Source organism: Rhinocladiella mackenziei (genome assembly GCF_000835555.1).
Source record: "Rhinocladiella mackenziei CBS 650.93 unplaced genomic scaffold supercont1.3, whole genome shotgun sequence".
NCBI classification, from domain to species: Eukaryota; Fungi; Ascomycota; class Eurotiomycetes; order Chaetothyriales; family Herpotrichiellaceae; genus Rhinocladiella; species Rhinocladiella mackenziei.
The window spans coordinates 831,679-859,192 of NW_013550602.1; the positions used below are offsets into that span (position 1 = coordinate 831,679).

The 27,514-nt window shown below is 49.8% G+C and overlaps 10 protein-coding genes across 10 annotated transcripts; 7 read left to right on the forward strand and 3 right to left on the reverse strand.

Annotated features, from left to right (window-relative positions):
* Positions 1-45: 45 nt before the first annotated feature.
* Z518_03848 (T-complex protein 1, theta subunit) lies at positions 46-1,900 on the forward strand (the record flags this gene model as incomplete). Its single annotated transcript, XM_013417557.1, has 3 exons — positions 46-138; positions 187-523; positions 573-1,900. 3 exons carry the CDS (start codon positions 46-48, stop codon positions 1,898-1,900), a joined length of 1,758 nt encoding a protein of 585 aa, XP_013273011.1.
* Positions 1,901-2,949: 1,049 nt separating this feature from the next.
* Positions 2,950-4,081, reverse strand: Z518_03849 (uncharacterized protein; the record flags this gene model as incomplete). The annotated part of the gene is made up of 2 exons (XM_013417558.1): positions 2,950-3,600; positions 3,656-4,081. The coding sequence occupies 2 exons, from the start codon at positions 4,079-4,081 to the stop codon at positions 2,950-2,952; spliced, it is 1,077 nt and encodes a 358-aa protein (XP_013273012.1).
* Positions 4,082-6,041: 1,960 nt separating this feature from the next.
* On the forward strand, positions 6,042-7,783 carry Z518_03850 (uncharacterized protein; the record flags this gene model as incomplete). The annotated part of the gene is made up of 2 exons (XM_013417559.1): positions 6,042-6,424; positions 6,469-7,783. 2 exons carry the CDS (start codon positions 6,042-6,044, stop codon positions 7,781-7,783), a joined length of 1,698 nt encoding a protein of 565 aa, XP_013273013.1.
* A 3,052-nt stretch (positions 7,784-10,835) lies between these two features.
* Positions 10,836-11,974, forward strand: Z518_03851 (uncharacterized protein; the record flags this gene model as incomplete). The annotated part of the gene is made up of 3 exons (XM_013417560.1): positions 10,836-11,046; positions 11,100-11,182; positions 11,237-11,974. The coding sequence occupies 3 exons, from the start codon at positions 10,836-10,838 to the stop codon at positions 11,972-11,974; spliced, it is 1,032 nt and encodes a 343-aa protein (XP_013273014.1).
* A 1,294-nt stretch (positions 11,975-13,268) lies between these two features.
* Positions 13,269-14,153, reverse strand: Z518_03852 (uncharacterized protein; the record flags this gene model as incomplete). The annotated part of the gene is made up of 1 exon (XM_013417561.1): positions 13,269-14,153. One exon carries the CDS (start codon positions 14,151-14,153, stop codon positions 13,269-13,271), a length of 885 nt encoding a protein of 294 aa, XP_013273015.1.
* A 1,693-nt stretch (positions 14,154-15,846) lies between these two features.
* Positions 15,847-16,212, reverse strand: Z518_03853 (uncharacterized protein; the record flags this gene model as incomplete). The annotated part of the gene is made up of 2 exons (XM_013417562.1): positions 15,847-16,036; positions 16,133-16,212. 2 exons carry the CDS (start codon positions 16,210-16,212, stop codon positions 15,847-15,849), a joined length of 270 nt encoding a protein of 89 aa, XP_013273016.1.
* A 311-nt stretch (positions 16,213-16,523) lies between these two features.
* Z518_03854 (uncharacterized protein) lies at positions 16,524-19,010 on the forward strand (the record flags this gene model as incomplete). Its single annotated transcript, XM_013417563.1, has 1 exon — positions 16,524-19,010. The coding sequence occupies one exon, from the start codon at positions 16,524-16,526 to the stop codon at positions 19,008-19,010; it is 2,487 nt and encodes an 828-aa protein (XP_013273017.1).
* A 212-nt stretch (positions 19,011-19,222) lies between these two features.
* On the forward strand, positions 19,223-20,847 carry Z518_03855 (uncharacterized protein; the record flags this gene model as incomplete). The annotated part of the gene is made up of 2 exons (XM_013417564.1): positions 19,223-19,525; positions 19,588-20,847. 2 exons carry the CDS (start codon positions 19,223-19,225, stop codon positions 20,845-20,847), a joined length of 1,563 nt encoding a protein of 520 aa, XP_013273018.1.
* Positions 20,848-23,206: 2,359 nt separating this feature from the next.
* Z518_03856 (uncharacterized protein) lies at positions 23,207-24,694 on the forward strand (the record flags this gene model as incomplete). Its single annotated transcript, XM_013417565.1, has 2 exons — positions 23,207-23,445; positions 23,497-24,694. 2 exons carry the CDS (start codon positions 23,207-23,209, stop codon positions 24,692-24,694), a joined length of 1,437 nt encoding a protein of 478 aa, XP_013273019.1.
* Positions 24,695-26,642: 1,948 nt separating this feature from the next.
* Positions 26,643-27,203, forward strand: Z518_03857 (uncharacterized protein; the record flags this gene model as incomplete). Its single annotated transcript, XM_013417566.1, has 1 exon — positions 26,643-27,203. The coding sequence occupies one exon, from the start codon at positions 26,643-26,645 to the stop codon at positions 27,201-27,203; it is 561 nt and encodes a 186-aa protein (XP_013273020.1).
* Positions 27,204-27,514: the final 311 nt, after the last annotated feature.

The window sequence follows — 27,514 nt, forward strand, 5'->3', positions numbered from 1 at the left end:
TTCCTACTCGCTCTCACAATATTCTTTGGCTCTCACTCAGCTGCAATGTCCTTATCTATACCTCAGGCTTCACAGGCGGGGCTTTTCAAGCCTGGCTACAACAGTTATGATGCAGAGGACGGTGCCGTAATTCGAAATGTAGGGTCGTCTTTTAAATTCTTCAGTATGTATCTCTAATATTTACAGATTGACGCGTGCAGGACGATCGCACAGACCGTTCAGACCTCGCTGGGTCCTTATGGACGAAACAAAATCGTCATCAACCATCTGGCGAAGATGATCCTGACTTCGGATGCGGCCACAATCCTCCGTGAACTCGAAGTCGTACACCCAGCAGCAAAATTACTAGTCATGGCAAGCCAACAACAAGAGGCGGAAATGGGCGATGGCACAAACATGGTCACAATTCTGGCCGGGGAGCTACTTAGGAAGGCCGAAGAATTAATACGAATGGGTCTAAAAACCAGCGACATTGTGTCCGGCTACGAGAAGGCACAGGCATACGCATTGAATTCCTTGGAGGGTATGTACCATGATCTCGATATCACGAGGAAAAGTGCTAACTCCAGTAGAACTCGAAGTCGACAGCGTGTCCGACCTTCGTTCGCCGGAGGAATTAAGCAAAGCCCTCCGCACTGTGGTTGCATCAAAGCAATCTGGTTCCGAGGACATTCTATCACAATTGATCGCACAGGCTGTTTTAGCTGTGCTACCCAAAATTCCTGCCAATTTCAACGTGGACAATATCCGAGTGGTCAAGATAATGGGAGGAGACTTGTCTTCGTCAAAAGTTGTGAAGGGCATGGTTTTTGGCCGCGAACCCGACGGAGCTGTCAAACGCGCCAAAAAGGCCAAAGTGGGGGTCTTCTCGTGTCCCATCGACATCTCTCAGACCGAAACAAAAGGCACAGTGCTCCTGAAAAATGCAAAAGAGATGATGGAATTTTCCAAGGGCGAAGAAGCTCAACTGGAGGCAGCAATTCAGGAACTATACGACAGTGGCATTAGAGTGGTCGTCGCCGGCTCAACAGTTGGCGAACTGGCACTTCACTATCTCAACCGAATGGGAATGCTGGTCATTAAAATTCTGTCCAAATTCGAACTGCGCAGACTTTGCCGTGTCTGCAATGCTACACCGCTCGCTCGCCTTGGTGCTCCCATGCCCGATGAAATGGGTAGCATTGACGTCGTTGAAACGATCGAAATTGGCGGCGACAGAGTCACGGTCTTCCGTCAAGACTCAGACACGGCCGTGACACGTACAGCGACAATCGTCCTCCGAGGCGCCACACAAAATCACCTTGACGACATGGAGCGCGCGATCGATGACGGCGTCAACGTCATTAAAGCAGTAACAAGAGACGCGCGACTTGTCCCTGGCGCCGGTGCTACAGAAATGCAGCTCGTCGAACGCATCAGTCACTATGCAGACAAGACGCCAGGCCTCCCACAATACGCGATTAGGAAGTACGCAGAAGCATTCGAGGTGATCCCTCGCACGCTTGCGGAAAGTGCAGGTCTCGACGCCACAGAGGTTCTCGCTCGACTGTACACGGCGCATCAACGACGTTTGAACACGAGCGAAGTCAAGCGTCGGCAAGCGCCTGAGGAGGAAGAAAGTGATGACGATGCTTCCGACGAAGATGAAAGAACTTCCAATACCTCCGAGTCTGAAGAGCCGTACTGGACGACTGGCGTGGACTTAGAAGCATCCGACTCGACAGGTGTCCTGGATGCCGTGGAAGAGCAAATCCTCGATCTCATGGTAGCGAAGAGTTGGGCCATTCGTCTCGCGACGGAGGCGGCCAGAACTGTGCTGAGCGTCGACCAGATCATCGTTGCCCGGCAAGCTGGGGGACCCAAGCCTCCCGGGCCGAATCCCAACTGGGACGAAGATTAACACCCAGGACACAAGGACAAACTTTAACCCAGGCTGACGGCTGGTGCATTACCATCATCAAACACGAAGAGGGATGTAAAAGGAAAAGTCAGCTCACACCAATCGAACATACTCTTGTAGGTAGATACCCACGATGTCTTGAGGGGATGTGGGACGTCGACAAAGACTACGATTCGGGGGGAGGCATGTACGAAAGCATCCAGGCATCTAGTTGGCTATACGGTACATAGGAAGGACAAATGAATGCCGAGGTGGTTCGGTGGGGTGGTGGTGAGAGGACGTTTCGAAAGGGCATTTCGTTTCACCTCAGATCAAAAGAGAACTCCAGCTCCACAGATGCTCGTTTGAGCGGGCCATCTTCTTCCCTTCCATTTCCGGATCTGTGAAAAGCTGAATTAAGTACTCTGATGAAAGGACTAGGTAGCTTCGAGAGCACTAGTGCTCTAGTGAGACGAAAATTGCCTCGATAGACCATAAAAAGAAACAATGACAATTCACGAAATCAAATCGAGGATTACGTATGCCTTTGTTGATTTGAAACTATATCTTGATTTACATCATGTTCTTAGCTCTTTTTTGTCTGCATGAATGATCTCGAGTTGCGGGAAGAGGCCGCGTTTGATGATGACAAGTCTGAAGACTGGCAAACACCCGACACTTTAACGAGCGCACAGGCTGAAAAGCACTTCTCCCGGTGGCATAGCTGGGTCTGAATTGCCTGGACGGCAAACAAACCCAACCGCCTTGCGGCTTGTGTATCCGTTTCAAAGATGTGTCGCTAACTAGCCGAGAGTCTTCTGGGCATTTAGACGCAGTCAAGTTTTGAAATAATCGGCTGGAGTTAACGGTTTTCGCTTGTTGCGGACATACCTCCTTTCCAGTTTCTTCGGTCCCTCTTCCGGAGGTTGTTATGGGCCGCAAGATGTTCATTGTGAAGCGGTCCGATCCCTGAGAGGGCCATAGAACATAGTAGCAGGGAGATGCCGATAATGCGTTGATGTTGGAGTCTGTAGAAATACAGGTTGGGCGCTATTCCAGATTAACTCTTCCTATGAGTTGATGGATGCAAAACCACCGCCTGATCCTTCACGCCTCGTGGCTCTCTTGTAAGCATCCATTGCCGCTGTGTATTCTCGCATTTGATCCTGATATCTGTCGTCCCACAGTTTTCTATTTTCGGCACTCAATCCGTCCCACTCTGACTGAATGCGGCCGGGGATTTGCTCAGGAGGGTAGTTATCTGCTTCGAGTTGGGGTCTCATATGCATCGTGAATTGAACATAAGGAGGTTCCGGTCGTTCCGGCCTCATGTTTACGGCTGGAGAACGTCCGAGGCCATTAGCATCAACATTGTTGGAGGAGATACTAGTTGCTCGGGTTTGATTGGGTCCCTGATATGGCATGCCCAAGTGCTGATTAACCGCAATGGGGGAAGATTGTGCATAGCGTGAGTCTCCTCCATGTTGATGCTGAGCGCCTTGGGATCCGACAGCTTGTGGGGTGGTAGAGGAGACACGGAAAGAAGACGTCAGCATCGCAGGGTCGTGGGGTGCAACTGAGAATGAAGTTGCAGGGGCCAGATTTGGAAGAGCAGTCTGTTGATACATGGTTGACAGAGATTCGCTGGGGGTGTTGGTGTTCATGATCGTTTCGCGGTAGGTGTTGTTCGCCCTTCTTCTTCGTTCTGGTCGCTCTAGAGGCTGTTTCGGTAAGCCCAAAAGCATCACAAGACCGTGATCAAGGGGATCTCCTCACTTCAGGTTCGTCCTCTTCACTTTCTTCGGAGCTGTCGTCCAGCAGACCTTCTCCTTGAGGTCTTGTCGGTATTAGGTCCTTGGATATGCCGCTGCCAGCTAACTCAGCCACGTTGCCGCTCCCGTTGGCCAGTACACCGATCTTCTCAAGTTGCTCTGGCGTCAATTTCTTAGCTGGAGCACTCATGATCTCATTGAGGTGGTTCAGAAGGATGGCGCGTAGGATTCGCATTTTCTGGACGTGTTCAGTCTCTTGGATTATCCTTTTGCGGGTCGCGTCGTTGTTGGCCTCGATTTCGGCGAGCCGTCGTTTTAGTTGAATGCATTTCTTGCGATACGCGAGTTCTTGTGTAGGAGCGAGAGGCGCAATGCGATGAAGAGGTACTTCGCTTGCCGGAGGAAAGGATAGATCTTTGGAAGAATCCATACTAAACAGAGGTCGTAGGGAGAATCTGAAAGTTGTGGATGAGATGTTCCAGAATTTCAGGGTAGGAGGAAGGTCTGTGTGTGACGGAGAGTCAAGGCACGCGCTACGCACGACTCCGCAACTCCGAAAGTGTTATAGTCTCGGTGAAAACTGATCGTATCGAGTTAACTGGGCGCAAGTTTGAATGTGAGAAAGGTGCTTTTGCAGTGGCAGAGAGTGAGGATGCCACCCACGACACATCTCCATATTATTTAGGGCGCTGTCTAAGGAAGGTTCTCCGAGCAGGAGGCCTGTGCCTACTTCAAGTGGTTGAGAATCTTGGCAGAGAGTTTCGAACAATCGTCTAAGCACCAATTGAACCTAGCTGTGCGAGCGCAGGAGGTGCCAGAGACGACAAGGAAGTCAGAAGGCAGGAGAGGGCTGTCTACATGGGGCGATAAAAAGGCTACATAGACGAGAGAGACACCCTGACACGCAATAACACTAAAACTGGGTGCAAAAGGCCGAGCGCAAAAAAGTGCTCAACTATGCAAGGACGCAAAGTGGATGGGAAGGTACCTGGAGGAACCCCCATTTTATTAGGGATATGAAGTACCTTGCCATTTCTGCGGACAACGCTCCACAACTGCGTTCAATTGGTGCTTAGACAACTCTTTGCTGTTCGAAGCTCTCTACCAATCATTCCGTGCTTGAGGAGTAAAACCGACTGAACAAGAGGGAGCTGATTGCGTCACGTGGTGCAAGACGGCAGAAGTTTTTCATTGGTTGAGTTGTGGTAAAGGTGACGGCTATGTATGGGACTGCGTTGTTTTGGAACCGGCGTTGTGACAGCATATCGGCCTCCAGCCTAATCGTGCGTTCTTCAATATGTACCCCCTCATATCCATCAGGACAGTCCTGGTCATGCAGATATGAGTGTCTGCGAAAGCCTTCGACCAGCTACGGTAGTTACGGACTCACGAGATCCATCTTCCCACCCACGCAGCCGAATAAGTATTTTCACCACCACTGCACTCAAGTGAATTAAAAACTCTAGACGAGATAGGCGAAAGGCCCCAGAGGCCTAGATGAAGACAAGGAGCATAACACAGGGCCCAATGCGTTCAAGGGCTTGCTATGTCACAATTGAGGTCGGGAAACTGGTTCTGCGCGAAAGTTCTTGTTCTGTCTGTAACCTCAATGTTCATTGCTGTATGACAGCGTCGCTGCCCTGAGTCGTTCTCCTCCTGCAGACCCCACCCGGTCTTATCCAAAATGTCTTAGTGCCACGGGCCTGGGTTGCCACCGCCGTCGATGCCGCCACCAGGGCCAGGAATAGGACGAGGAGGAGGACGAGGAAGAGGGCCCCTCAGCGTCATGTCCTTCCTTGTATGCCGTGCAGTTCTAGGATTCTGGAACATTGGATCGTATAAGTCCCTAAGCTTGTCACCGCTGAATCGTCAGAAAGGACTATCGCATCAAAGAGTGTCTATGTGGTTGAAATTTACTTGTTGGGGCTTCAAGTCATATCAATGGTCCACCGCCTTTCTTGTTTGTCTTCAAAATAGCCTTCGGTGCAACAGGTATGTTGAAAGAGTTGAGATGTCACTTCAAGAGGGGTGATCGCCGCTCTTAAAGGCAAAACTGGGTCCCAAAATCGTGGAGTGGACGGTTGTTACGATGAAAGAAGAGGATGCGTGAGGCAGTGCGTAGAAATACGGGATTCGGTCAAACGGGGCCAGTGTCATCTGTGGCTGCCCTGGCTGCCTTGCTCTTTGTTGCCTCTAGGTTGTTAACCAGTTATGGCTAACTCTTCATGCAATACGTGGCTGGTTCTGGCCCAATTGTTTTTCTTTCCTTTTTTTTTGGGCTATGGACGAGGCATCTTGGGGGGATTGACCGTCCCTTCTCCTTCGCTGACCAGCAACATCAAACCGTCGAAGCCAACTACCTGCAGTAATATTGAATCCGAATATCAAGTATGGAAGCCCTGGGCGCTGCTGCATCAATTGCCACAATCATTGAAGTCCTGCAGCTAGCAGTGGAACTGCGACATCGCTTCAAAGATGCACCTGCCGAGTTCAACAGGCTTGCGATTCACATCGGGCTCCTGGCCGTAGAGTTCGAACTCCTCGTAGAGGCTCAACAAGACCGACTGAATCTTCCAGACAATTGTGTCATCATGTTTGATCAATGCGCACGTTCGCTAAAAGATATCAAGCGTGATCTCGCCTCTTCTCCAAGGTCAGGGTTCGGAAAGCAAGTGCACTGGGTGTGGCTGGGTCGAGAGAGATCCAGAGTACTTCTGCAAGAGTTGACCCAATTAGAAGTCTCGATTGGAGTCATTCTTCAACTTTTGCATTGGTCAGCCTAGATTCCTCTGAATTCATCCATGCTGACCATGATAGGAAACAATCACAAGAATCGGCTCAAATGATGAAGGAACTTATCAAACCTCGCTTCAGCCACATATCAAACCACGTTAGGCAAGAGCCAGATGCCTTGTTACCACCGCGCCTTTTGGAGGACTCACACCCATGCCTTCCTGTTCATATCTCAGGACCTCAACCCATTGGACCACGCAGCAGATCTCAAGTCGCGCAGTCTGTATTGTTTCGATTTATTCAGTGGGCATGGTTGGTCGCATACACCGACGCCAGGCCCAATCCCTTGACTGTGGCCTCACTCCAGGTGAATATTAGAAACTGGATTGGCATCAAACTTGAAATAACCCTTCGAACTTGGGCTCATAATCGATTTGCGAAGCTCCAAATCAATCGTATCCTTATGTCAATGGTATTCAAAGTACCTTTGGATCAACCATTCATGACAGCTTGTTCGCGCGGGGATATTGTGTCTGTGCGCACAGCCTTGCAAGAGGACCCTGCCGGCACCACTTACTACAGTGAGGGAGGAGTTACGCCTTTGTCACTGGCCATTGACGGCGGTCACTTTGAAGTATGCAAGCTCCTCCTCGAAAACGGCGTTGATGCGAATTCCGCGTTCGGAGAAAAACAAACGTCAGCCTTGTCATGGGCATTGAGACATCGGCAAATGAAGATTGCTCGGTTGTTCATACAATACGGTGCATCATTCCACCATTTAAGCTTATGGGGCTGGTCGCCTATCTTTTATTTGTGGTCTACAACGTCGCCTCATCCGAGCGCAAAGGAGTTCCTTCAATTGCTTTGCTCTACTGACGAGTTTGTCTGGCTCCATCACGGCCTGACTGACGTCGAAGGGTGGAGCTTGTTGAGCCGGTGCGCCATTTATGGCACCCTTGAAGATGTTATGATGCTTATCAAGCTCCACGTCGATCCCTTTCAGCGGGAGCCAGACAGCGAATGGACCGTATTGCATAACGCAATTTGGTATGGCGTTGAGAACGTTTACTTTGCTCTCTTTCCCTTGTTTCAGAAGAAGCTGGGGATCGAAATCCCAGATTCCCGTGGCTGGACGCTATTACATCTCGCGATAGCCTCTGGGAAAGATACGATCATCCGCCATCTGCTGGAGAACGGCGCCGACTGGAGAGTGAAAACATCGCCTGCTGTGGACTATATGCCAGAATCAATCCGAGGGATCTCGGTTTCGTCGGTCCAGATTGCTGCTGCCTACGGTGACAAGAGGTATATTGAATACTTAGATGTCCTATACCACGTGCTTGACAGAGAGCAAGAGGAGTTGGACCAGGGCAAAGACGATTGGTTCGATGCTATTTAGTCTTAAAAGCCCAGAATTCACCTCGACTTGAGAGCATGTTTACTTTCGCCCTGCGGAATGTTCCCGCCTTCACATCCTTGGAATTGAATGCTAACGGAACTCTAGGATTCATCACCTAGTCAGCGTTGTCCCAGAGCGAACAAATGATTGCTTTCACGTGCTAAAGTCCCAGACGATGAGTACGTCATTGGATGTAACGCAGGACAGAGGCCGCTGCTCCTGGAAGACTACAGTCATACAACACTCTAGGAGGCACTCTCGTATTCCAGAGACCTACTGAGTATTGTGACCTCTGTCGCAGATGGTACACAGTGTGTGCCAGGAAGAGAATCTTTCTTAGGTTGCCAAATCTTGTTCGTTTGCGCTCACCATTACTGCGGAAGGAAACATCAATCAGTCGAGCCTAGCGAGTTGGTGATTCTAGAAAAGCTACGTATTCGCCATTCCGAACGGATTTCTTGAAACTTCTACCCGCGCTTCAAACAAGAATCGATGGAAATAGCAGAAATTTCCATCAGCAGCCCTCGGGAGTGGCGAAGATTTTATCAGACCTATACGATCACAAAGGAGACTCAGACTAAGGCCGCCAGTTAAACGATAGCTGAGGATGAAAGCGATGGCTGTCCAATTGTCTACCACTTTTCCCGTCGTGTTCGCTCTTCTTCATTTGTGTTGGGGGAGCAAATTACGGATTCTCCTTGCTCGCACACCATAAATCGTTGGAGTCGGTTTCCGCAATCAAAACTTGGTTGGATCCTGCAATCGACCACTTCAAGACCTCGAATGAGCGAAGTTTCCCAACAGATGCAAGTGACGGCTTCGGTCGCCCAGCCTCAGGATCCCTGGCAAAGAGAGGCCGAGAAGAGACATGACCAATTTGAGGAAGCTATGTGCAGTCCATCAGCTGCCGGTGAACAACCTCAATCACCCTACCTCAATCCCTTATTGCCAGTGTCGCCTAACAAAACGGCGGAGCGAAGGAAATCTTGGAGGAGTGGAGCAATTCATGGCCATGGATGAACGTGGAATTGCCGTGATAGGCGGCTGTGAAATGCTAGGATTGAGGCTGGGTGCTAATAATAATAACGGGCCAGGCACCACACTATATGAAATGTACCACCATGACGATAGAACGCTCCTTCAACCCATCGCCCTAATGGGAAATTTATATAGGGAGGAACACTCCGACTTATAGGAGAGAATGACCTCTTGTAATTACCGGCGTTATGTCTGGATCTATCACGCTGCCTGTCCACTTGTACCGGAGGAGCCCGGAGGGGAGATCCCGGGGGGGATGAACAATCCCCAATTAATATTGGTACCTGCCGTCGGGCTTATAATCGTACTTTCGGACATGAGATGCGGACTCCGAAGAAATGTGGCACAGCATAGAATAGGAGCCTCAGTTCATTGCAACAGATACTCTCTCTCTTCTTAATGGTCACCAGCCTGTTTCACGAAACAGGTGCTAAGCAGTCTCTCTGCTCCAAATGGCGCTCATCCTTGTCAGATTGTTACCCAAACTTGTAGACACGAACCCTTCAGCGTGCATTGCTTACTGCCTCTTCATACATCTGGCGAGAATCATGATGAAGGACATCACTTCATCGAGCCCAATGCAGTATCTAGTTATGCTCATCTCTCCATTGGCGACGTCTTGTAGTGTAACACTGGATATTCAGGGTGTCAAGCATCAGGCTGCATCACGTGAGAGGGCGAAAGATCCAAAAGCATTTACCAATTTCACCACCTTGCCCCTTCATAATCAACTTCGGGGTGCAGGCTTCGCTTCGAAGATGTCCGAAACCGGTTGTTCTTGGCCTGGTGGGTGAATTTCACTCCTTCAGGGCCATGGCATTTCTGACTCAACAGATTGATCTTCGATCTTCTCAATCATCAGGTAAGATGAATTTCTAGGACGGTAGCACACCCACAACAAGCTACAGAAAGGGATTGAACATTGATCCGCGTTTTGACCCTGCATTAATTGTGGCTGCTGACCATTTACCTGAAGAAACGAAAGAGAAGTCAAAAGTGATGCCCTGCATATCATGAGATGGTGAGGAAAACTTCAACAGTGGACACACCATTTTTTCTCGTCACAAGAAAAAGATCTCGAAGCTCTGTCACCGTTATCAAACGGGTGATTCCACAGATGAAGCTCCTGCTTCTGGGACTAGGAAAGCCATTGGACCTCGCTCGGACCTTTTTTCTGATGTGTTGCATGAACAGGAGGGGGAGGAAGGGTGTGTGTGTCTCCCTCCTTGCCATCCCACGTTGTTGAACCTTCTTGATTTTCAGGGTCACGGTCAACTGGGATCAGCATTGAGTCGGCAGGTCGCGCATTTTCTTTGGAATTTTTTTTGGGCATTTTTACAACACTAGGAGAATGGCCACCGGCCAATGAGCGTTGCGAGTCGAGATATTTCATCCCCTGGCCTGTTCAGGGGCCACGCCAAGGGGCCACATTGGGAAAGAATGCCAAAGATACGGCAACGCGCTAATCGGTATATCGAGTGCTTCTCGCTTGTCCTTGGTCAATCTGCCTTGCGCCTTCACACCACACATGTCCTCGATCACGCCCGTCTAGTCAATATATCCCGTCCACAAGGGCTTGCCGTTGAGCGAATCTGAATCATGACCAGGTTCGACATTGGCTGAACTCCTCAGAAAGGCAGGACTGCACACACTTTCTGCTCCCAACTGCCCGAGGAAACGCGTTATGCCTCACGCCTCGCCACAATGGGTGAGTGGTCTGGAGCGCCATTAGGAACGCTCGCAACTTTTGCAGGAGAGACATGCAGGCCGTCGGTCTTATAGCGTTGTCCTTTTCCTTCTCGCCCTGTTTGGAACACCTAACCTTTGACTATGCAATGTTTGTTGTTTTACACTTCAATATCACAGCCTGTGTGTACTCAATAATTCCCCTTCGATTCTGGTCTTTAGCAACAATTCGCCCATTTTTACTCGCTGTTGCGATATACCAGAGCAGTTGAACTTGCTTACTACTGGGTCGACAAGGCAAATCCTTTCCCTTCAGCTCCCGCCAGTCATGAGCCAAATTCAGGGGGACCTCCTCCCTCATGACTCTTCCGTCGGGGAGATCCGCATATTGAACATTGTGTTCATTGCAGTGACCTCGGTCATCATTATCGTGCGGCTAATTGTTCGAGCATTTGTTGTCAAGCATGTTACTGTTGATGATTACCTTATGGTGGCGGCTGGCCTTTTTGACACCGCCTTCTCTGTGATGGCCATCGTGGGTACGTCCTAGGGACCAACAGCGTCACACCTACATCAGACTGACCAGTATTAGGCATTCGATATGGTTTGGGAAAGCATATCTGGGATCTGCCCCAAGATGTGCAAACCATTGAGCGCACCAAGAACGTCATTCAGGTAAAAAAGTGCCAGGGCTAGCCTTCTACAAACGACAATCTGACAGCAAAACAGACGTTATGGACCTGTCAAATCATGTACGTGACGGCTCTGATGCTTGTCAAGATATCCATTGTGGTGTCCTACATCAGAGTCTTTCCCACCACGACCTTCCGTAGAATCATGTACGCCCTCGCTGCTGCCATTGTCAGTGTCTGGATTTGCAGCATCCTTGTCACAATTTTCCAATGTCACCCGGTGCGAGGAGCTTGGGACTTTACACTCCCCCGGGATTGCTTGCCAATTGTTCGATTCTACTATTTCACCACGGCATTCTCCATCTTCACGGATTTCTTGCTCTGCACATTGCCATTGCCGGTTTTCTCGAGACTGAATTTGCCCCCGAGGCAGAAATACATCGTGTCACTGCTCTTCGCCATTGGACTCTTCGCCACTGTAGCTTCGGCTCTTCGAATCAGCGTCCTCAAGGCCGTCGACAGCCTTGACGTGACTATGGGATCCGTCTCCACGATGAAATGGTCCGTCGTGGAAGTCGGAACGGGCATTGTCTGTGCCTGCATCCCATGTTTGAAACCACTGTTCAAGAACTTCTTGCCGGAGAAAGGCTCATCCAATAGGTCCGGTGGTGGCCACTCCGATCGCCTGGGCCCGCACCACCCCCGACCGTATACTAGCAGTGAGGAAAGCCACGAGCTGACGAAACCTCCTCAAGGCTGGAATTCCAATTCCTGGGGTCAGGACAATTCAAGAATTAAAACAGGCCCAATGGTAACGACAACGAATTTCATTTGAAAAATGTTCTTTCTCTTTCGACAAGCCAGAAATCTAACGAAGGCGAAGGAGTTTGATTTTCAATTCGATAAGACATGAACTCGAATGGGCCGCGAGGCCCCAAAAGTCTGGACATCAATTCTTGGAGCTCGACACCTCCCTTTATCATTCGCAAGAGTGGACATCCAAAGCGGCTAGCTGGCCCAGACCGGACGAAACGCCAGCAACATCCATCCTTGACTACCTCCTTCAGTCTCACCAGGTCGACTCACGAAACCACATCCTCCTCGATGCATTTTCTCTCCTCTGCACCATACCATCACTGTCGTTAACGAGTCTGAATGCGAATTTTGATTTGTGGACCGCAGCGCATGCCTACTTTCAAGCGCAAGTCCAAAAAAACAAAAAGCAAATGCAAAAGAACCAGAAATCACGAGTTCATGACCCCATTTCCCCACGATGAATGACAAACCACAATTTGCGTATATATACCCCCAGCATCGGACCGAACCATAGGCAAGGGGTAGCTGGTCTCCCTCCGCCTGATTCGAGGACATCCACTCACTCCAAGAAGAGCATCAACAAACATTCGTTTCGTCTCACGACGTTACTCACGGTTTCACCTGGTATGACTGCAAGGAGGCCTTTCCTCTGGTTTTCTACCTTCTCGTCTAGCGTTCATCTCGCTTTAAGTGATTTTTTTGGCTTTGGTGGCGGCGGCGGCTGTCTCTCTTTGGCGCAGGCAATGAAGGAACAGGGCGGATCTCTCTTGTGTCTTGTCTCCTATCTCTCTTTCAACAGTCCGGTGACGAATGAAGGTGAAAGCAACCATAGTTCTTCCCTCAAGCTCGCCGGGCTCTATTTCGAGAAAAGCAGAAATACTTTGTAATGAATCAGGAGAAAGTTTACAATTCATTGGGTATTCGTGCTACTTTCCTGCTAGAAACCAGTTCCTGTTCCTGTTCAATGGAGTACTAATGTCATTATTAAAGACGATGGAAGAATGAGAGTTTCAGGGTGTTGGTATCGTAAGCTGATTTGACCTCGGTGTGATTATTTTGCTGCCATTGATCTCTAAGCACCCTCCCTCCATCACCGTATATCCGCTCAATCAATACATCCATGCTGCTATGCTGCTATATTGCCATGCATCCGTCCATCCATCTATCAACACCTGATATCTATCCAAAGAAATCCCAACTCTTACTCCTACTACACCGTTCATAACATTACCAGAACCTTCCGCTTCCGACCCGGCCAAGCCCCTCGAACATTAATGATTCCAAAGCGCAATCTAACGACATAAGTGAACCGATTACTCCTCCTCTTTCGTTTTCAACGACCTCGGGACCAAAATCGGCATGACTAAACAGTTATCCTCATCGTCCGGGCACACATCATTCCTGGCAAGATCCTTATCTTTCGGCCCCGTTGGACCCGCTACATACTTCCTCTGTCCAAACACATTGATCTGGCCCTCCGCATCGTCTGGGAGTTGATTGTCACCCCAGCGCCCGCTGAACTGCAACCATCCCGTAGGATCCACGCCGTTATACGACGTAAAACTCCCACTCTCAGCGTCAAGCTCGTACATGTATGCACCTGGAAGCGGGTCCCAGAACACGCCATTGTCAGTATGATCCGTCAAGGGGCCAACGGGCGTATTGAAGCCGGGGATTGTGTGGTCGTGCGGGCCCGAAATGGCGTAATTCGCGTGACTGCCGTTAGCGACATAGACAACTGGCCGAACACCATCGGACGCCTTTTCCACGGCGTTGTATGTGAATGCCTGGCCCGAACTGTGCTGGCTGAACCAGACGGCTTGGGGGACGGAGTCGACGAAGCGCACCATCGTGTGTTCCCAGTCGCCGACATGGTCGCCGAACTCAAGCGACTCGAGGCCAAGAACCCAGTTGCCTTGGTTGTAGGCGTAGAAGTAGAAGTAGAAGGCGTCAAGAGTATTATTTGGTTTGGAGACGGTGATGATGACACTAGCGACGGTCGAGGGTGTGGTGCCGTCAGAAGACTGAGGCCGAGTCCCCTGGAACCAAGACGGCAAAGCTTGTATGCCTTCATTCGAAGTCAGGTAGACGTCTGCGCCGGAGTTGGCGAACTCGTTGAGGCTGTCAAGGTTAGACAGCGTCAGAGAGGCAGATGGGTTAACGACGTGTCCAGAGCCATCTTTCGGGTGCGTGTGCATGAGCTGAGATGCAATGTCTGCTGGGAAATAGGCTTCTTGAGAATGGAGATATGCAACCGGTGCTATGTACCCAGCGGGTGGTATTACGTCAGCATTCGCATTTTGTTAACAAGCCTTTGGTTGCAAGCTAGTACCGTACCATATTGAAGGACGAAGTCAGGTATATCACGCTTCTGGATACGCGTCAGAGGATGTGATAGGGACAGGGAAATCAAAGAAATCAAGGATGGAAATATGCAATGATAGGAAAACATTTTGATGGGTTCAAGTTGGCATTGGGATACGCGACAGCAAGTAAGCCCCAGGGAAAAGCTTACAGACTTATATGTGTGTCCGCATCGTTCGTGATGGGGCAACTTTGTTCTCCAGAATCAAAGGTAACCTTTCTGGAATGGAAGGCTTGAAGAAGTCAAAAGTAATTTGGGCTATCAAGGCTCCCAATGGATGAGAGAAGCAACATGACCGGAGAGGTGAGAGCACCCGGGCTGTAACCCATGGCCGCGCACGAGCCTCGAGGAGGCTGAGTAGTAAACAAAGATAGAAGGTCGAACTTTGCTCGCTGGTAAGCGATCCAAGTTTCATCTTGGACTTGGTGACTAATTGGCATCAATCTCCGAGAGGGGCTCCAATCACGAGGCTAGAAGGCCCAACGAGAGGATGGGAGTCCTGGTCTGGTCGGAGGTTTATCCTAAGTTAAAATTCAACGTGCCCGTCGGGATAGTTGCCATTGGTATCGTTGAGGAATTCGAGAAATCGTAAATTGCGGTTCCGTCTGCGATCTCGAAACTGTCATGAGGACGTCGTATCACGCTTGCTGTGCAGCTGGACATGAATCGAGGCTGTCGGTGATTGGTCGAAACTGGAGACACTTGGCATACTCCAAGCACTTGTCAACGAACATCCGACGATGCAAGCCTCCTAAGTTAGCATCATCACCAGCTGCGCGCTGAGATGTACGTCATTGAAAGAAGCCAATTGGAAAAATTGCGAGGACAACGGAATGACAACTTCTTTGTATGGACGAAGACCAGGTTGGTTCTAGTCATGCATATGTACAATATTTTCAATCAGGCCCTCAACGGTCCCATGTGCGACTCGACGGTTTCCGTTTCCTTATCCCGGCGGTATAATCTACCAGAGTGTCTTGTGACCGAACATCATGCGACACATGCCATACACGGAAAAGGTGAAGCTGCCCCAGAGCATTGTGTAGTAGGGATAGAGGATGTACGGGCTTCGATGGGTCTAGAAAAGGAAATGTCAGCAGGTCCGACGCAGACAGTGCGCAAAAGGGAAGCAAAACAAATATCTGGGGTATGGTTTCCTGCACTCCCGGCTTGGAGCCCATCGTATGTCATTGAAGACTAAGCGGGGGGTTTCTCGGGCCATGCAGCAATAAATCATCTGCTGATTTTCAGAGTGATCCGCTTCAGTTTGCTTGGAATACGACAGTCCAGGTATGAATCCAATCACCTGAGTCTTCGACTGAGGATGGAAGCCTATCGTAAGAATGGACAATGCCCGAGATAGATTGATGCTATACGAGCGTCGATCGTTATGATGCCTTGATCACGCCGCAGTCTCTTGTACAATAGAGTCGATGCATGCTGTGCATTATCGAGAAGAAAACGTCCTGATATTTCGAGTTTCTCCCCATGCACGCAGAACGGAAAATCAGACTCGGCAGACTCTTCTAGATGAATGAGAAATCCACCTCTTGCGCCACAGCCGTGTTTTGGTATACTTGCAGATTGTATGAATTGTAGACAAACAGCACTTTGAGGAAAGGAAAAGCTTCACTGACCTTCCACCATTGCCGTTTTCCGTCGTGGTTCTGGAAGAGGCGTTGGTAGTAGGGAACTCGGTTTTCGCGATAGACGAATCTTTGAACGCAGAATGTCAGAAAGTGCACAGTATTATGATTGATCAGACTGTCGGTAGGCATGTTGCCATGAGGTAACGCCGAGTGGTCAACTTACCCTCGCAGTTGAGCTGGAGATGGCCGGAACATGCGAGCTCTGGTAGCTTGCATCATACGGGCAGCTGTAGGGGTGACCATTTTGTCGACTTAGAATTTGTTCGACCCAGGATGATCGACTGTGAGTGTCAAGCAGCTTCAGAGGTGGACATCAATGAGCTGCAATTGATGTTCCTGGGTCATGAAGTTGGGATTCAGCAGGGAGCTCGTGCCAAGGCTACACGTGACTCGTCGGTATCAATGGTCTTGCCGGTATCATCATCTCCTGATCTTCCTTCTCTCGCATTTTTTTTGTAACCCGCAGAACTCCCACGGACTCACTCCGCCTTCTTGAGCGCCGACAAAGGACGTCTCGAAGAAACCGAGACTGGGACGATTGTCGTTCTTACTATATGAGAGTGTCGTTGGGACAGGTGGCGACATGCATTAGACCACGATGTCTTCGAATACCACCCCGTAATCCATGGGTTTATCAACATTTGTTTGCACATTTCCAGCCTCAGAATACGCCTTCATTGGCTCAGTTGCGGCAATGGAGCTCCTGCTTCCGGCGAAACTCATCTACGACTTCAACACATGCCAAAGATCACCTCTCATGTGGATCCAGGATCGACTTGCCTTTGGATGAATCCAGCGTCCGCCACTCTTCCGATACTTTCAAATGGGCCACGCTGCTAGAAGAGGCATCCGTGTACGGCATTCGAAGTAAGGAACGCCTATGTTTCGAGGCAGACGTGGGCCATCGTCTCGACATTGGGTCCCGCTTAGTGGACCAACCGGCTGCACGTCAAAATATTGACCTTTGGCTTCTGCTGCTCAGAGCTCAAGCTCTTCAAAATGGCCATGAAGGTATCAAGGCCATCTGGCGCGGCCTCACATACCGCGGCAACGCTATCCGCTTAGATGACAAAGATCCCGCAGTCAATACTCTTTGGCAACTTTTCCTGTCTGCTGGATCTGACGATCGTCAATTCCTTTGGTCGCTTTGCAATGTGTCCAAACGCGCCATATTTGAGCGCCCTCGTCTTTTCGCCGAAATTGTTGGCGCATCATTAGAGGGCTCTTCTCCTCAGGATGCCCCTCTTTTCGCGGGTATTCTGGTTGAAAACCACTATCGAGGTCGCGATGACCTCCTCGGGACATTCCATGCTGCCTCTCGCTCGACACACCCCCATGCTTTGAGAGACTTCCAGAAGATTTACAACCTGGTACCGAAAACACACATATACGCCGAGGTCACATCTGCTCTGTGGAAACAAGATCGATCTTCGGATGCATTTATGATGCATTCTTTCCTGGTATCTAAAGGAGACCTGCCACCTTATTTTGAAGCATTGGAACCTTTTATCCACCATCTAGCGATCCACGACAAAAACCTCAACAGCTTCCTCATGCCTTTGGACTTGGCCGGGGCTTCATTCGAGGGTCAGGCTCGTCGCTTGTGGTCAAAAGAGAAAAGTAGACTTGCTGGAATGTCTGCCGAATCCCTGAACATTGTTGCAAGTAAAACCATGGGTATTACGCCCAGGAAGCTCAGTGACCAATTTGTCGCACGAGCATTTGCAACTCGGGCATTCTCATTCGATTTTGCCGTTAATAGTTTGAGAATGATTGGCTTGATCGAAGTGGGACCGCTGGCCGTTCGTGAAATGACATTGACGTCGCCCGATCTGGCGACTTTGCAAGCCCGATTTCAAAAACTTCAGGAGCTCGAGATTGACACGGGCTCTTCAAGGCTTGTTCAAATCCTCAAGAATGTTTGTGACGTTGGTCGATGGGAAATGGTTCAGGCGCTTGTGAACAACGATCTACATCATGAGGTGTTTGAGAATCTGCAACTGCAAAAACAGCTTTTGAAAGAATACTACCGGAAACAAGACTGGCTACAAATTAATCGAACCCTTGCCATCATAAACAATGGCCGGTTTGATACCGAAGCCCAGAAACGAGCTTCAGAGATGTTGATAACATGCATGCTCGACGTTGGCGATTGGGATGGGGCTATCTCCCTGGCAACAAATGCACAAGTGCGTGGTTGGAGTATTTCTTCAGCTTTGCCGCGGGTGATACGGCAGATTATCAAATACACAAAAGCGGGCGAATTCCACCATTCCACAAATGTGGACCGAATTGCTTTTTTCATAGGCATGCTGCAAAATATTCTAGGATCCGGGACATACTTTGGGATGGAATTATGGCGAAGGCCACTCCGAGCCTTGGGCAGCTTTGGTCGGATGAGAGAGTTTGAGTCTCTGGTCTACTGGATCGCAGAATGGTACAGGCCCAAAGGATTGCATGAGCAAGATCTGACAAAGCCACTGTCGGAGAAGTTGTCCGATTTGAATGTTCTTTTCAACGACAAGTTTCAGAAGGCTCTGATCGCGTGGTGTTTCCGAGCTCACAAAGGGATGGCCACGGTGTCCCCGGAGCTGTGTCTTCGTTGGACCCGCGTTCTCAAGAGACTTCGTGACCGACATGGAGTCCAAGTCAAGGAGCACATTATTCGCTGGGCGTTTATAGCTAATCTACGGCGGCTGTTCAGACCGAATTGGCATTTGAGACCAAGGCATAACAGAATAAGAGCCAGGAACACAGCGACACTCTCTCGATATTGGCAGTTGTATGATGCGATGTGGGATATGAAACCGGAGGGCAAGGTCAGATATAAGAACCGACATCAAGCTGTCCTCAGCGCTCGTCAACCACGGAAGTTCTTACGCAAGAGAGGGTCACATTTGATGTCTCGTCAGTCACGTTTCAGCGCCGAGCAGACATCCACCAGAGCCGTCCATGGGAGAATGGGACAGAACAATGTGCCGGAAGACATTGTCATGTACAGAGATCTCTTCAATGCGTCGTGGGAGGATTATAGGAAGTGAGCAAGTAATAAAGCATCTAATTGAATACAGTATAATGAATCTGTCCCGCCGCGCCAAAAAATCTCGCCGCTTTCTCACGCCCAATCGTTACCCGGTAACGACATCGGCTAACGCTATCGGGACTAAGGTACGATGCCCATTCGCTAGCCGATATCACAATCTTCGGGTAAGCAACAGACCTACTTTGTCGAGTTCATCGTCTCTCTACCAAAATGGCGGATTTCGGCGCCCTGAGCGAGCTGCACAACCAACAGCGGCCTGGCCGCCGTTTCGACAAGATCTACGGCAAAAAGAAACCAGCCATGGCTTACTCGCGCGCGATGCATTTCCATCTTTTCGGGGGAGGAGACGAAAATCACATCGTGGACAAGATGGATGAACTGAAACTCAAGCATGATAGAGACACACCGGTACAGCCGGTTCAAGAACATCCTTCCCCTCCCAAAAAGCAACCGGCTGAACACGATCCGCGGCTTCGAGGGCGACGAAAAGCTTTACCCTCCAGGAAAATGGCGGTCAGTACACTACAAAATCTCCCTAGATGCACAATTCGTGGCTTCTAATGCTGAGACCCTAGGCGCTCACACCGGAAAGATCACAAGCACTCACTCCCTTGCTCGGGCTGATTCAACGAGAAGTCAAAGACTTTCAGGAATTCGGTCGGAGCATAGGAAAGAAATACATCTGCACAAAGCTTGGAGAAGGAGCATATGCCGACGTCTTTAAACTCCACCCAAAAGACTTCGAACAGGCCACAGACTCACCCGACGAAGGCGGCGCCGTTATTAAAGTCATTCCATTCAACATCGACAAATCTACCGAAGATGACATCGTTGACTTGGAATCGATCACGAGGGAGGTCCGAGTATTCCTGACTCTTACGCCATTGTATGGTTTCGCTCAATGCAGAGGTGTCGAAGTCGTCAGCGGAAAATATCCAGATGTCCTTCTCGAGGCTTTCCACCTGTACAAGTCAACAGACCCAACAGATGCAATTAACCCAGATCCGAACGACACAACTCCCCCTGACCAGCTGTACGTGATCATCGAAATGAGCAACGCTGGCACACCAATCTCGAAGATCAAGAAACCATCAGCATTCCAAACCTTCGACATCTTCTGGAAGACAGCAATGACACTTGCACACGCTGAAGACGAGGCTGAGTTCGAACACCGAGACTTACACAACGGTAACGTCTGCTTCAAGCCACGAACGAGAGACGGCCCAATCGATGCCACTGAAGAGCTTATTGGAAATATGACGGCGGAACCAGACGTGACGCTGGGCCTCTCAAACCTCGAAGTCACTGTCATCGACTACACCCTTTCTCGCGCACATGTCGGCAACGATTCTTCCGGCGGAGACCCCATCGTCTTCGACCCGATTGTCTACTGGGAACAAAACGACATTGAGGGCCGGACAGAAGCAGAAAAGAGACAGTATGACACGTACCGCACGGTACGAGACTGGGCAAAGACGACAGAGATCTGCGTCCAAGCCAGGGCCGAGTTGGACGGGGTCGAGCTGGAGCCAATGGACAAGTACATGCGGTTCCTCCCCAAATCCAACGTCATGTGGTTGGGCTATCTGCTAGCCGACATGTTGTCGAGGAACAAGGGAGAGGGCAGGGCGGCCTGCCTGCCCGGAAGCAGCAGGGCAGCAAAAAGGCTGCAGATGAATATATGGAGGACATTGGAGCAGGTGGAGGGGTATATCAACGGCACCACCCCGACGTTGATGCCAGAGAGTGCAAGGGAGCTCCTGGACACAGCAGTGGACCAGAAGTGGCTGACACCCGCTGATATAGCGGCGTTCAAGAGCCAAGTGGAGGAGTAGATTGGGAATCTTTTTCTTGTTGTTCCAAGCATAGCGAGGGTCGTTTGGGCAAAGCGGCCGTATGGGCCAAAAGTTCATGAGTTATGACTAGATTAATGATAATGCTGGACATTCTTTTTTTTTTTTTTTTTTTTTTAATTCTGATAGATTCATGTGGAGAGTTCTTGAACGTAATGTTGCCAACGTATGATAAAGAACGGACGGGAACATCGTACGGAAGCTCGGTAGCTTTGAGAAGTTAGAATGTTAAGCCGCCTGTGTCGCTACCTAACTCTCCAGGACAGCCGCTCACTCCCTAACCAGCCTGATATAAAGCCGGGTTAGCATAGACATAAGGATTCGCAAGGGACAAATTGAACGATGTGACGTAAAGATCAAAGCTGGTGAGTGCGATGGACATGGTCCAATTGACGGCAGTGTCCCGGGCGAAGGTGCTTGTGTTGGGCTACAAGGCTGAGACAGTGTTGCCACTGATATTCACGATGAGGACAGAGGTGACATTGAATTGGGAGACGAACATGGCGAAACGAGACTCACCAGCCAGTGGCGAGCGGGTCGTCACGTAGCTGTTGTTGTGACCGACGGTCTGATTACTCCGCCCCAGGAGAAGTGAACAGATCGGCCTGGAAAGGGGGATGGATCATCTCTAGCTGATATGCGGACCGCAGTCCTCCAAGTCGTCGTCGTTCTCGTTGTTGATACATCGATTATCGTCAGCAATACTGGTGCTGTTCAAGGGATCGGTGCCGGCTGCGTTCCACGGACTTCGGATTCGTCTTTGCGGGATTGGTTCGGTTGATCGAGGATGCTGAGAGGTGGGAAGTTCTACCACATAAGCTGCGTGGTGTTTGCCGGGCAGCTGGAAATGTAGGCACAAGTAAGGACTGCGCCCACGATTGAAGGACACCTGCTTCAAGCCATGCCGGCATGGGGAAGATTCCGTTGAATTTTCCGAAGATGAGCTGCTTGCGAGCCTCGGTTTGTGGTGCTTTGCAGCAACAGTGCGAGAGATTCTCGTAAGTCAAGTGAGATAGAAAGTTCAAATCCGGTCAATTTCTGACAAAAAGTAGAGAAACTCCCGAACAGTGCTGAATGCATAATTGTATGTACATCGCGGTGGTGCTGCAGGGCCCAGGATGTTGCTGAGCGGTGTTGCATGACCAATCTCTTGTTCAGCATAAATTCAATCAAGTACCAGTCTTCGGCAGTAAAATCAGCATCTTCAAAGTCCCGGGAGAAAATTGTGCCAGGCCATTTAAAAATAGATCAGGTTCGATCAATTCCTGGTACAAAGCCAAGGTGAGACACTCATAATCCAAATATGACGGTGGATGGTAGTATGGTTGGGTGCCATTTTACATCTTTGTCCGCCTGCTGGCTGATATGGAACAGACATGTCCGTTGCTTGAAGCTTGCCGTTTTCATTTGCGTAGGTCACTGGCGCTGGGCCAGCCGGTGAAATATATTGTGCCAAGGGTGACGCCGAGAGAGCTCTTGTTGGGTTGGGGGGTTTCCATCGTCCGGATTGTGAGAAGTCGGCCCTGTAGGATCAGAGCTTCGCGCTGGTGGTGAGAAAAATGATTTGAGACGCCGGCAACCAGAGCACTACAGCTCAGCAGGACATTGGTGTTAAATTTCGTGATGTTAAGTAAGGCAGAGTGTACATATAGTCAACTTCCTTGCCATTGTCCTGATCGATCTGTCAAAGATTTCCGTTCTTAGGACAACTTTAGATGACCTCAACATATGAGCGAACTGCTTAGTACGACGAATCCATGGAATACCTGGCATTCTATTTCGAGACGTGGACTTGAGGAACAATACATGGATGAAATTATATCACAGCCATCGGGTGACAGATCCGCCACGACGAATGTACTTGCACCGAAATCGTAGCCGTCTGCTCTGACACGGCAGAATAGTAGAATTATAAGTCCGGAATCCACACGGACAGGAGGTATTTGGCGAATAGAAATTTGTCTATGACTCACAAGGGAAAAATAGAGCATTAGCAAGGGTATCCGAGTGCTGCTAGCATGGAGAATTGTCAGCGGAATAACGATAAACTGAATGGGTTCGCCTTCCTCGCAGTTTTAGTGGATCGACGAGGGATACAATTCGCCAAGCTGCGCACAGGGCGGCATCATCCCTTTCCCAAAATGGGGTTTGGGCTGTCATCTATGCGACGTCAGACACCCATCTTCACCGGTACAATGCACGAGTCACACTCTTTTGCAAGGCCAAACACTGTGTCTCTGGCCTGGACAAAACGCCACTTCAGTTTGATGACCTACTCAACGATCAAAAGAACGATGCAACGGTAGAATACTGAGTCTCGACGGCCGTGTCCGTCATCCTTATGCCCACAACAGCCCGGCAAGATCAACAAGCGTTTGAGCTTCCGGAACTGTCTACCATGGGCCGAATCCGAAGTCTTTTCCATTCCAGGCCGGAATATGAACCTCTTGAGAGCGCTCCAGAAAGAGATGGTGATAGTACACATGTTGCAGGGGACGATGATAGCGTGACAGAAGCATCTTTTTCATGGATCGAATACGCGATCTTTCTCTTACTTGGAGTGGCTATGTTATGGGCTTGGTAGCTGGAACCTGACTTCTGGCGAGACCTTTATCGCTGATGGTAATCTAGGAATATGTTTTTAGCTGCAGCTCCATATTTTCAGCACCGTTTCCGAACGAGCACGTGGATCCTGAATCATTTTCAGGCCGCCGAGATATCGGTGTCAACAGTCACAAACCTTTCATCGATGATAGCCCTGACAAAATTGCAGAAGGGAGCATCATACCCCCGGCGTATATCAGCATCACTAGTCATCAACACGGTGGTCTTCGCGGTCTTGTCCTTGTCTACACTGGTCCGCACCTCGGCCGGGGTATACTTTGGATTCCTACTCCTGGCCATTTTCTTTGCAAGCTTTTCAACGGGACTCATCCAAAACGGATTGTTTTCCTTTGCATCAGGGTTTGGGAGAAGTGAATACACTCAGGCCATCATGACTGGCCAGGCTGTGGCAGGGGTCCTCCCACCGTTGGCACAGATTATGTCAGTGTTTGTGGTCCATGCAAAGAAACTGGACGATGCTGAGAGTGCCGATGAGTCTCCGACTTCTGCATTGGTTTATTTCCTGACTGCTACAGCTATCTCAATAATTGCTCTGCTGGCCTTCTTTTACCTTTGGGGGAGGAAAGGACATCTCGATAGCCTTGTATCGGCAAGCAAATCCACAGCAGATGAATCGTCGGAAGGAGATGCCCTTACAGGACATCCGAGGTCAACAAACATCGCGAACGCAGAGCCTGACGAACGTCCATCGGTTCCACTCACCGTTCTGTTCCTCAAGATGCCGTCCCTGGCGTCTGCAGTCTTCATCTGCTTTGCCGTGACTATGGTATTCCCCGTCTTCACCACTTCGATCCAATCAGTGGGCAGCATTGATTCGGCCATCTTCATCCCAACGGCGTTTTTGTTATGGAATATTGGAGATCTACTTGGCCGACTGGTGACATTGTGGAAAGCGGTGTCTCTGACTTATTACCCCTTTGCTCTATTCTGCCTTTCCGTGGCCAGACTCCTGTTTATCCCGTTGTATTTTTTGTGCAACATCAAGGGTACAGGTGCCATTGTCAGTAGTGACTTTTTCTACTGGATCATTGTCCAATTCTTCTTTGGGTTTACGAATGGTTATCTAGGGAGCGAATGTATGATGGGATCTGGGGATTGGGTTGCACCGGATGAGCGTGAAGCGGCAGGTGGGTTTATGGGACTCATGCTTGTCGGTGGCCTTACAGTCGGGAGCCTCCTCAGCTTCTTGCTGGGAGATATCTAAAGAATGGAGACTTGGTCTCAAGGTGACCAAAGCACGTGACGTGGACGGTTGCCCAGGTCAAGAGCATTGGCACATGTTAAAAAGGGTTCAGGCCACTATCCTTCGATTGTAGAATGTTTCAACACAGCCTCGCTCCGAGCGCAGAGAATGACCAACACGCCCTGCGTGAGCCCCGACATGTCTTGAACTCTGGCCAACGGGTGGTTAGTAAGATGCACAATCGATTACTCGGACTATGATATTGTGCCCACTTTCCGATGCGGGTGGATATCTTGTTGTCCCGGAAAATGGGTCACTTGATATAGAGGATTCTTGCACGACGAAATCCCATACGACTGGGAAGATTGAGACTGGAACAGGATGTGCACCAGCAATTGCCTGGAGTTACACAGTGTAGGACAACTGTGCAATGTACCTGTCGAAAAGAAATTTGCCGACTGGTTCAGATAACAGGCGAGGACAATGTACGATGACACAGAGCTTCGTGGAATTTCACAGCATTTTTGGTCGTGACAGGAGTGGCATCCTGGCAACTTTGTTGAGATTGCGAACTGATGTCAAATAGATGGCGTTTCGGGGAAGGATTTTATTCCCCGAAGAGTTCAGTGTGTACAAAGGCGTTGTTGGACACACTCTAGAGACTCGATTAGCGATGGTGATGATGTTCATTTGATGCTCTTGGACAAGCGATATCTCACCATTTCGATATCACGTGCCATGAGGCCAGCAATGTTATCTGCTAGTGTCGGAGAGTCGGACCCGATCCGCAGACTTGATTTGGCCATCTCTTTTAGTAGCGTCTAGCGGCTTACTGCAAATCTGTATTTGCGAAAGGAAATTCAGGAACGGGCATCGCGCGGTCATTTAGCCTCTCTTAGTCCGTGCTAGTGGCAATCTCCCCCAATGAAATTGAATCAGCCTCAAGTCCCATGAACCTGGTGCTCGTCGATTCCCTGACTCTTGAGGCCTTCAGCCCAGGGAGCTGGGGTCTACGCCCACTCCCTCTCGGAAAGAGGCGCAGCTTGAAACTTCATACCCTCTCCTGAAATCACATGCAGATACCCAGCTTGCGACACTCGAGATTGGCAATGGGAACGCGTACGGTATACCAAGGGCTGCCTCAGAAAAAGGTGGGATCTACAGGAACAAAATACAATGTATTCCAGGCTCTCCGGGTCAGGGGAAGTACAACAAAGCGCCCTGATGGATTCGGGTGAGACAAAGACAAGAAAACCAAGACTTTCACCGTTCATCAAACCGGGAGACCTGAACCTCGACGCATTAAAGACAAGCTGGAGCCCGTGGGACAGGATTCCCCAGCATTGTTCAAAGGGAACCCCCGCATCCAATCACCGCGGTCTGTCAGACTTCAGCTCAACATTTGGCGTTGACAACTTTTTCTATTCTCGATCCTGACAAACACTCAGCAGATCCATTCTCCACCAACCAAACCCCCGACTTCAGGGGCACATCCAGCGTTTCAGAACAACAAGCCTGCAAGCCTCCTGGCCCAGGAAAATTCATTTCGGCTAGTCACGTCCAGTTGCCCCCGTATCATTGTCTCACTGTTGGCGTTCACACCTGAAGGCTTGCGGGAATCTGGAAGATCTCAACTTCCATCTCATACCCTTCTCAACTTCTTTCTTCTCCGGCTCGTTCTCTTACATTACCTTTGAATAAGGACGTACGACCGAATTTTCTCCCCTTCCTCCCTCTTCAACCGCGCCTTCGATTTCCGGTTCGCCCTCATCTTTGCAAACACCTAGTGCTCAGACATTTCGTTCCTCCCAATTTCTCAACTCTATTCACTCCCACACGACTTGACTTGATTCTCTTCAATCGACACTCTTTTCCTTCCAACGTGCTTCCCTCTCGCTGGACGAAGACACCACACATCCGTGAAATCTCTTACCCACTCAGTCGATCCTACACACCACCGTCATCCATGATGTCTCGCTCCCAGGCCTACGCCTTTCTCATCCTCCTGGCCGCTTTACCTTCGATATCTATGGCCTCACCTGTCTCTCACCTTTATAAACGTGACATGACCACCGGCGCCAAGGCTGGTCTGGGTGTTGGTGTTGCTGTCGCCGCAATCCTAGTGATTGGACTGATTACATTTTTCGCCATTCATTTCCGACGTTCTCGACATTTGGCAAAGATGAACCAGGAACGCGCCATCCTCGCAGGCGAGAAGAATAAAGACGGCTCAGACAAGGTCGACAAATTTGCGCCTGCCCCAGACCAGTCAGCAATGCCACGAAGAAACAAGTCTGTAAAAGATCGACTCATGGGGCCTCTATACCGTGGCAGCACAATCGATCTCATGCCCGTTCCAAAGGCTCACCTTGGCAACCAAAACCGAAGCAGCACTGCCACCGTGGAGGGAGCCCACTGGGATAGTGTTGATGGACAACCTTTCTTGCACAAACCCTGGGCAAATGGTGAGAGCTCACCGAGACCCAGCTTCAGCAGCAAGAGAGCCACAAGAATGATGATGATGATGTGAATGAACATTCTTGCGAATTGTTTTTGTCCTTCATTGCCATTCGTCAATTGGTCCATCGTTTTCTCGCGCGGAAATTAATGAACAGTAACAATCCTACTGTTCATCCAGCCGTGTCTTACCTCATCCTCCTCTCGACTGGGAGAAGGTCTGGAAGTTATTCTTGATCTATTTGGCGCAATCAGGCGCCTTTAGGGAACCGGTTGTTGATCTGTTCAAGTACGAGCGGGAATAGGTCGTTGTCGGTGCCATTGGTCTAGGTTATGAGTGACCTTTCATGGCGTTGGGTGCTGTTGTTCCATTCGTGACGGCTA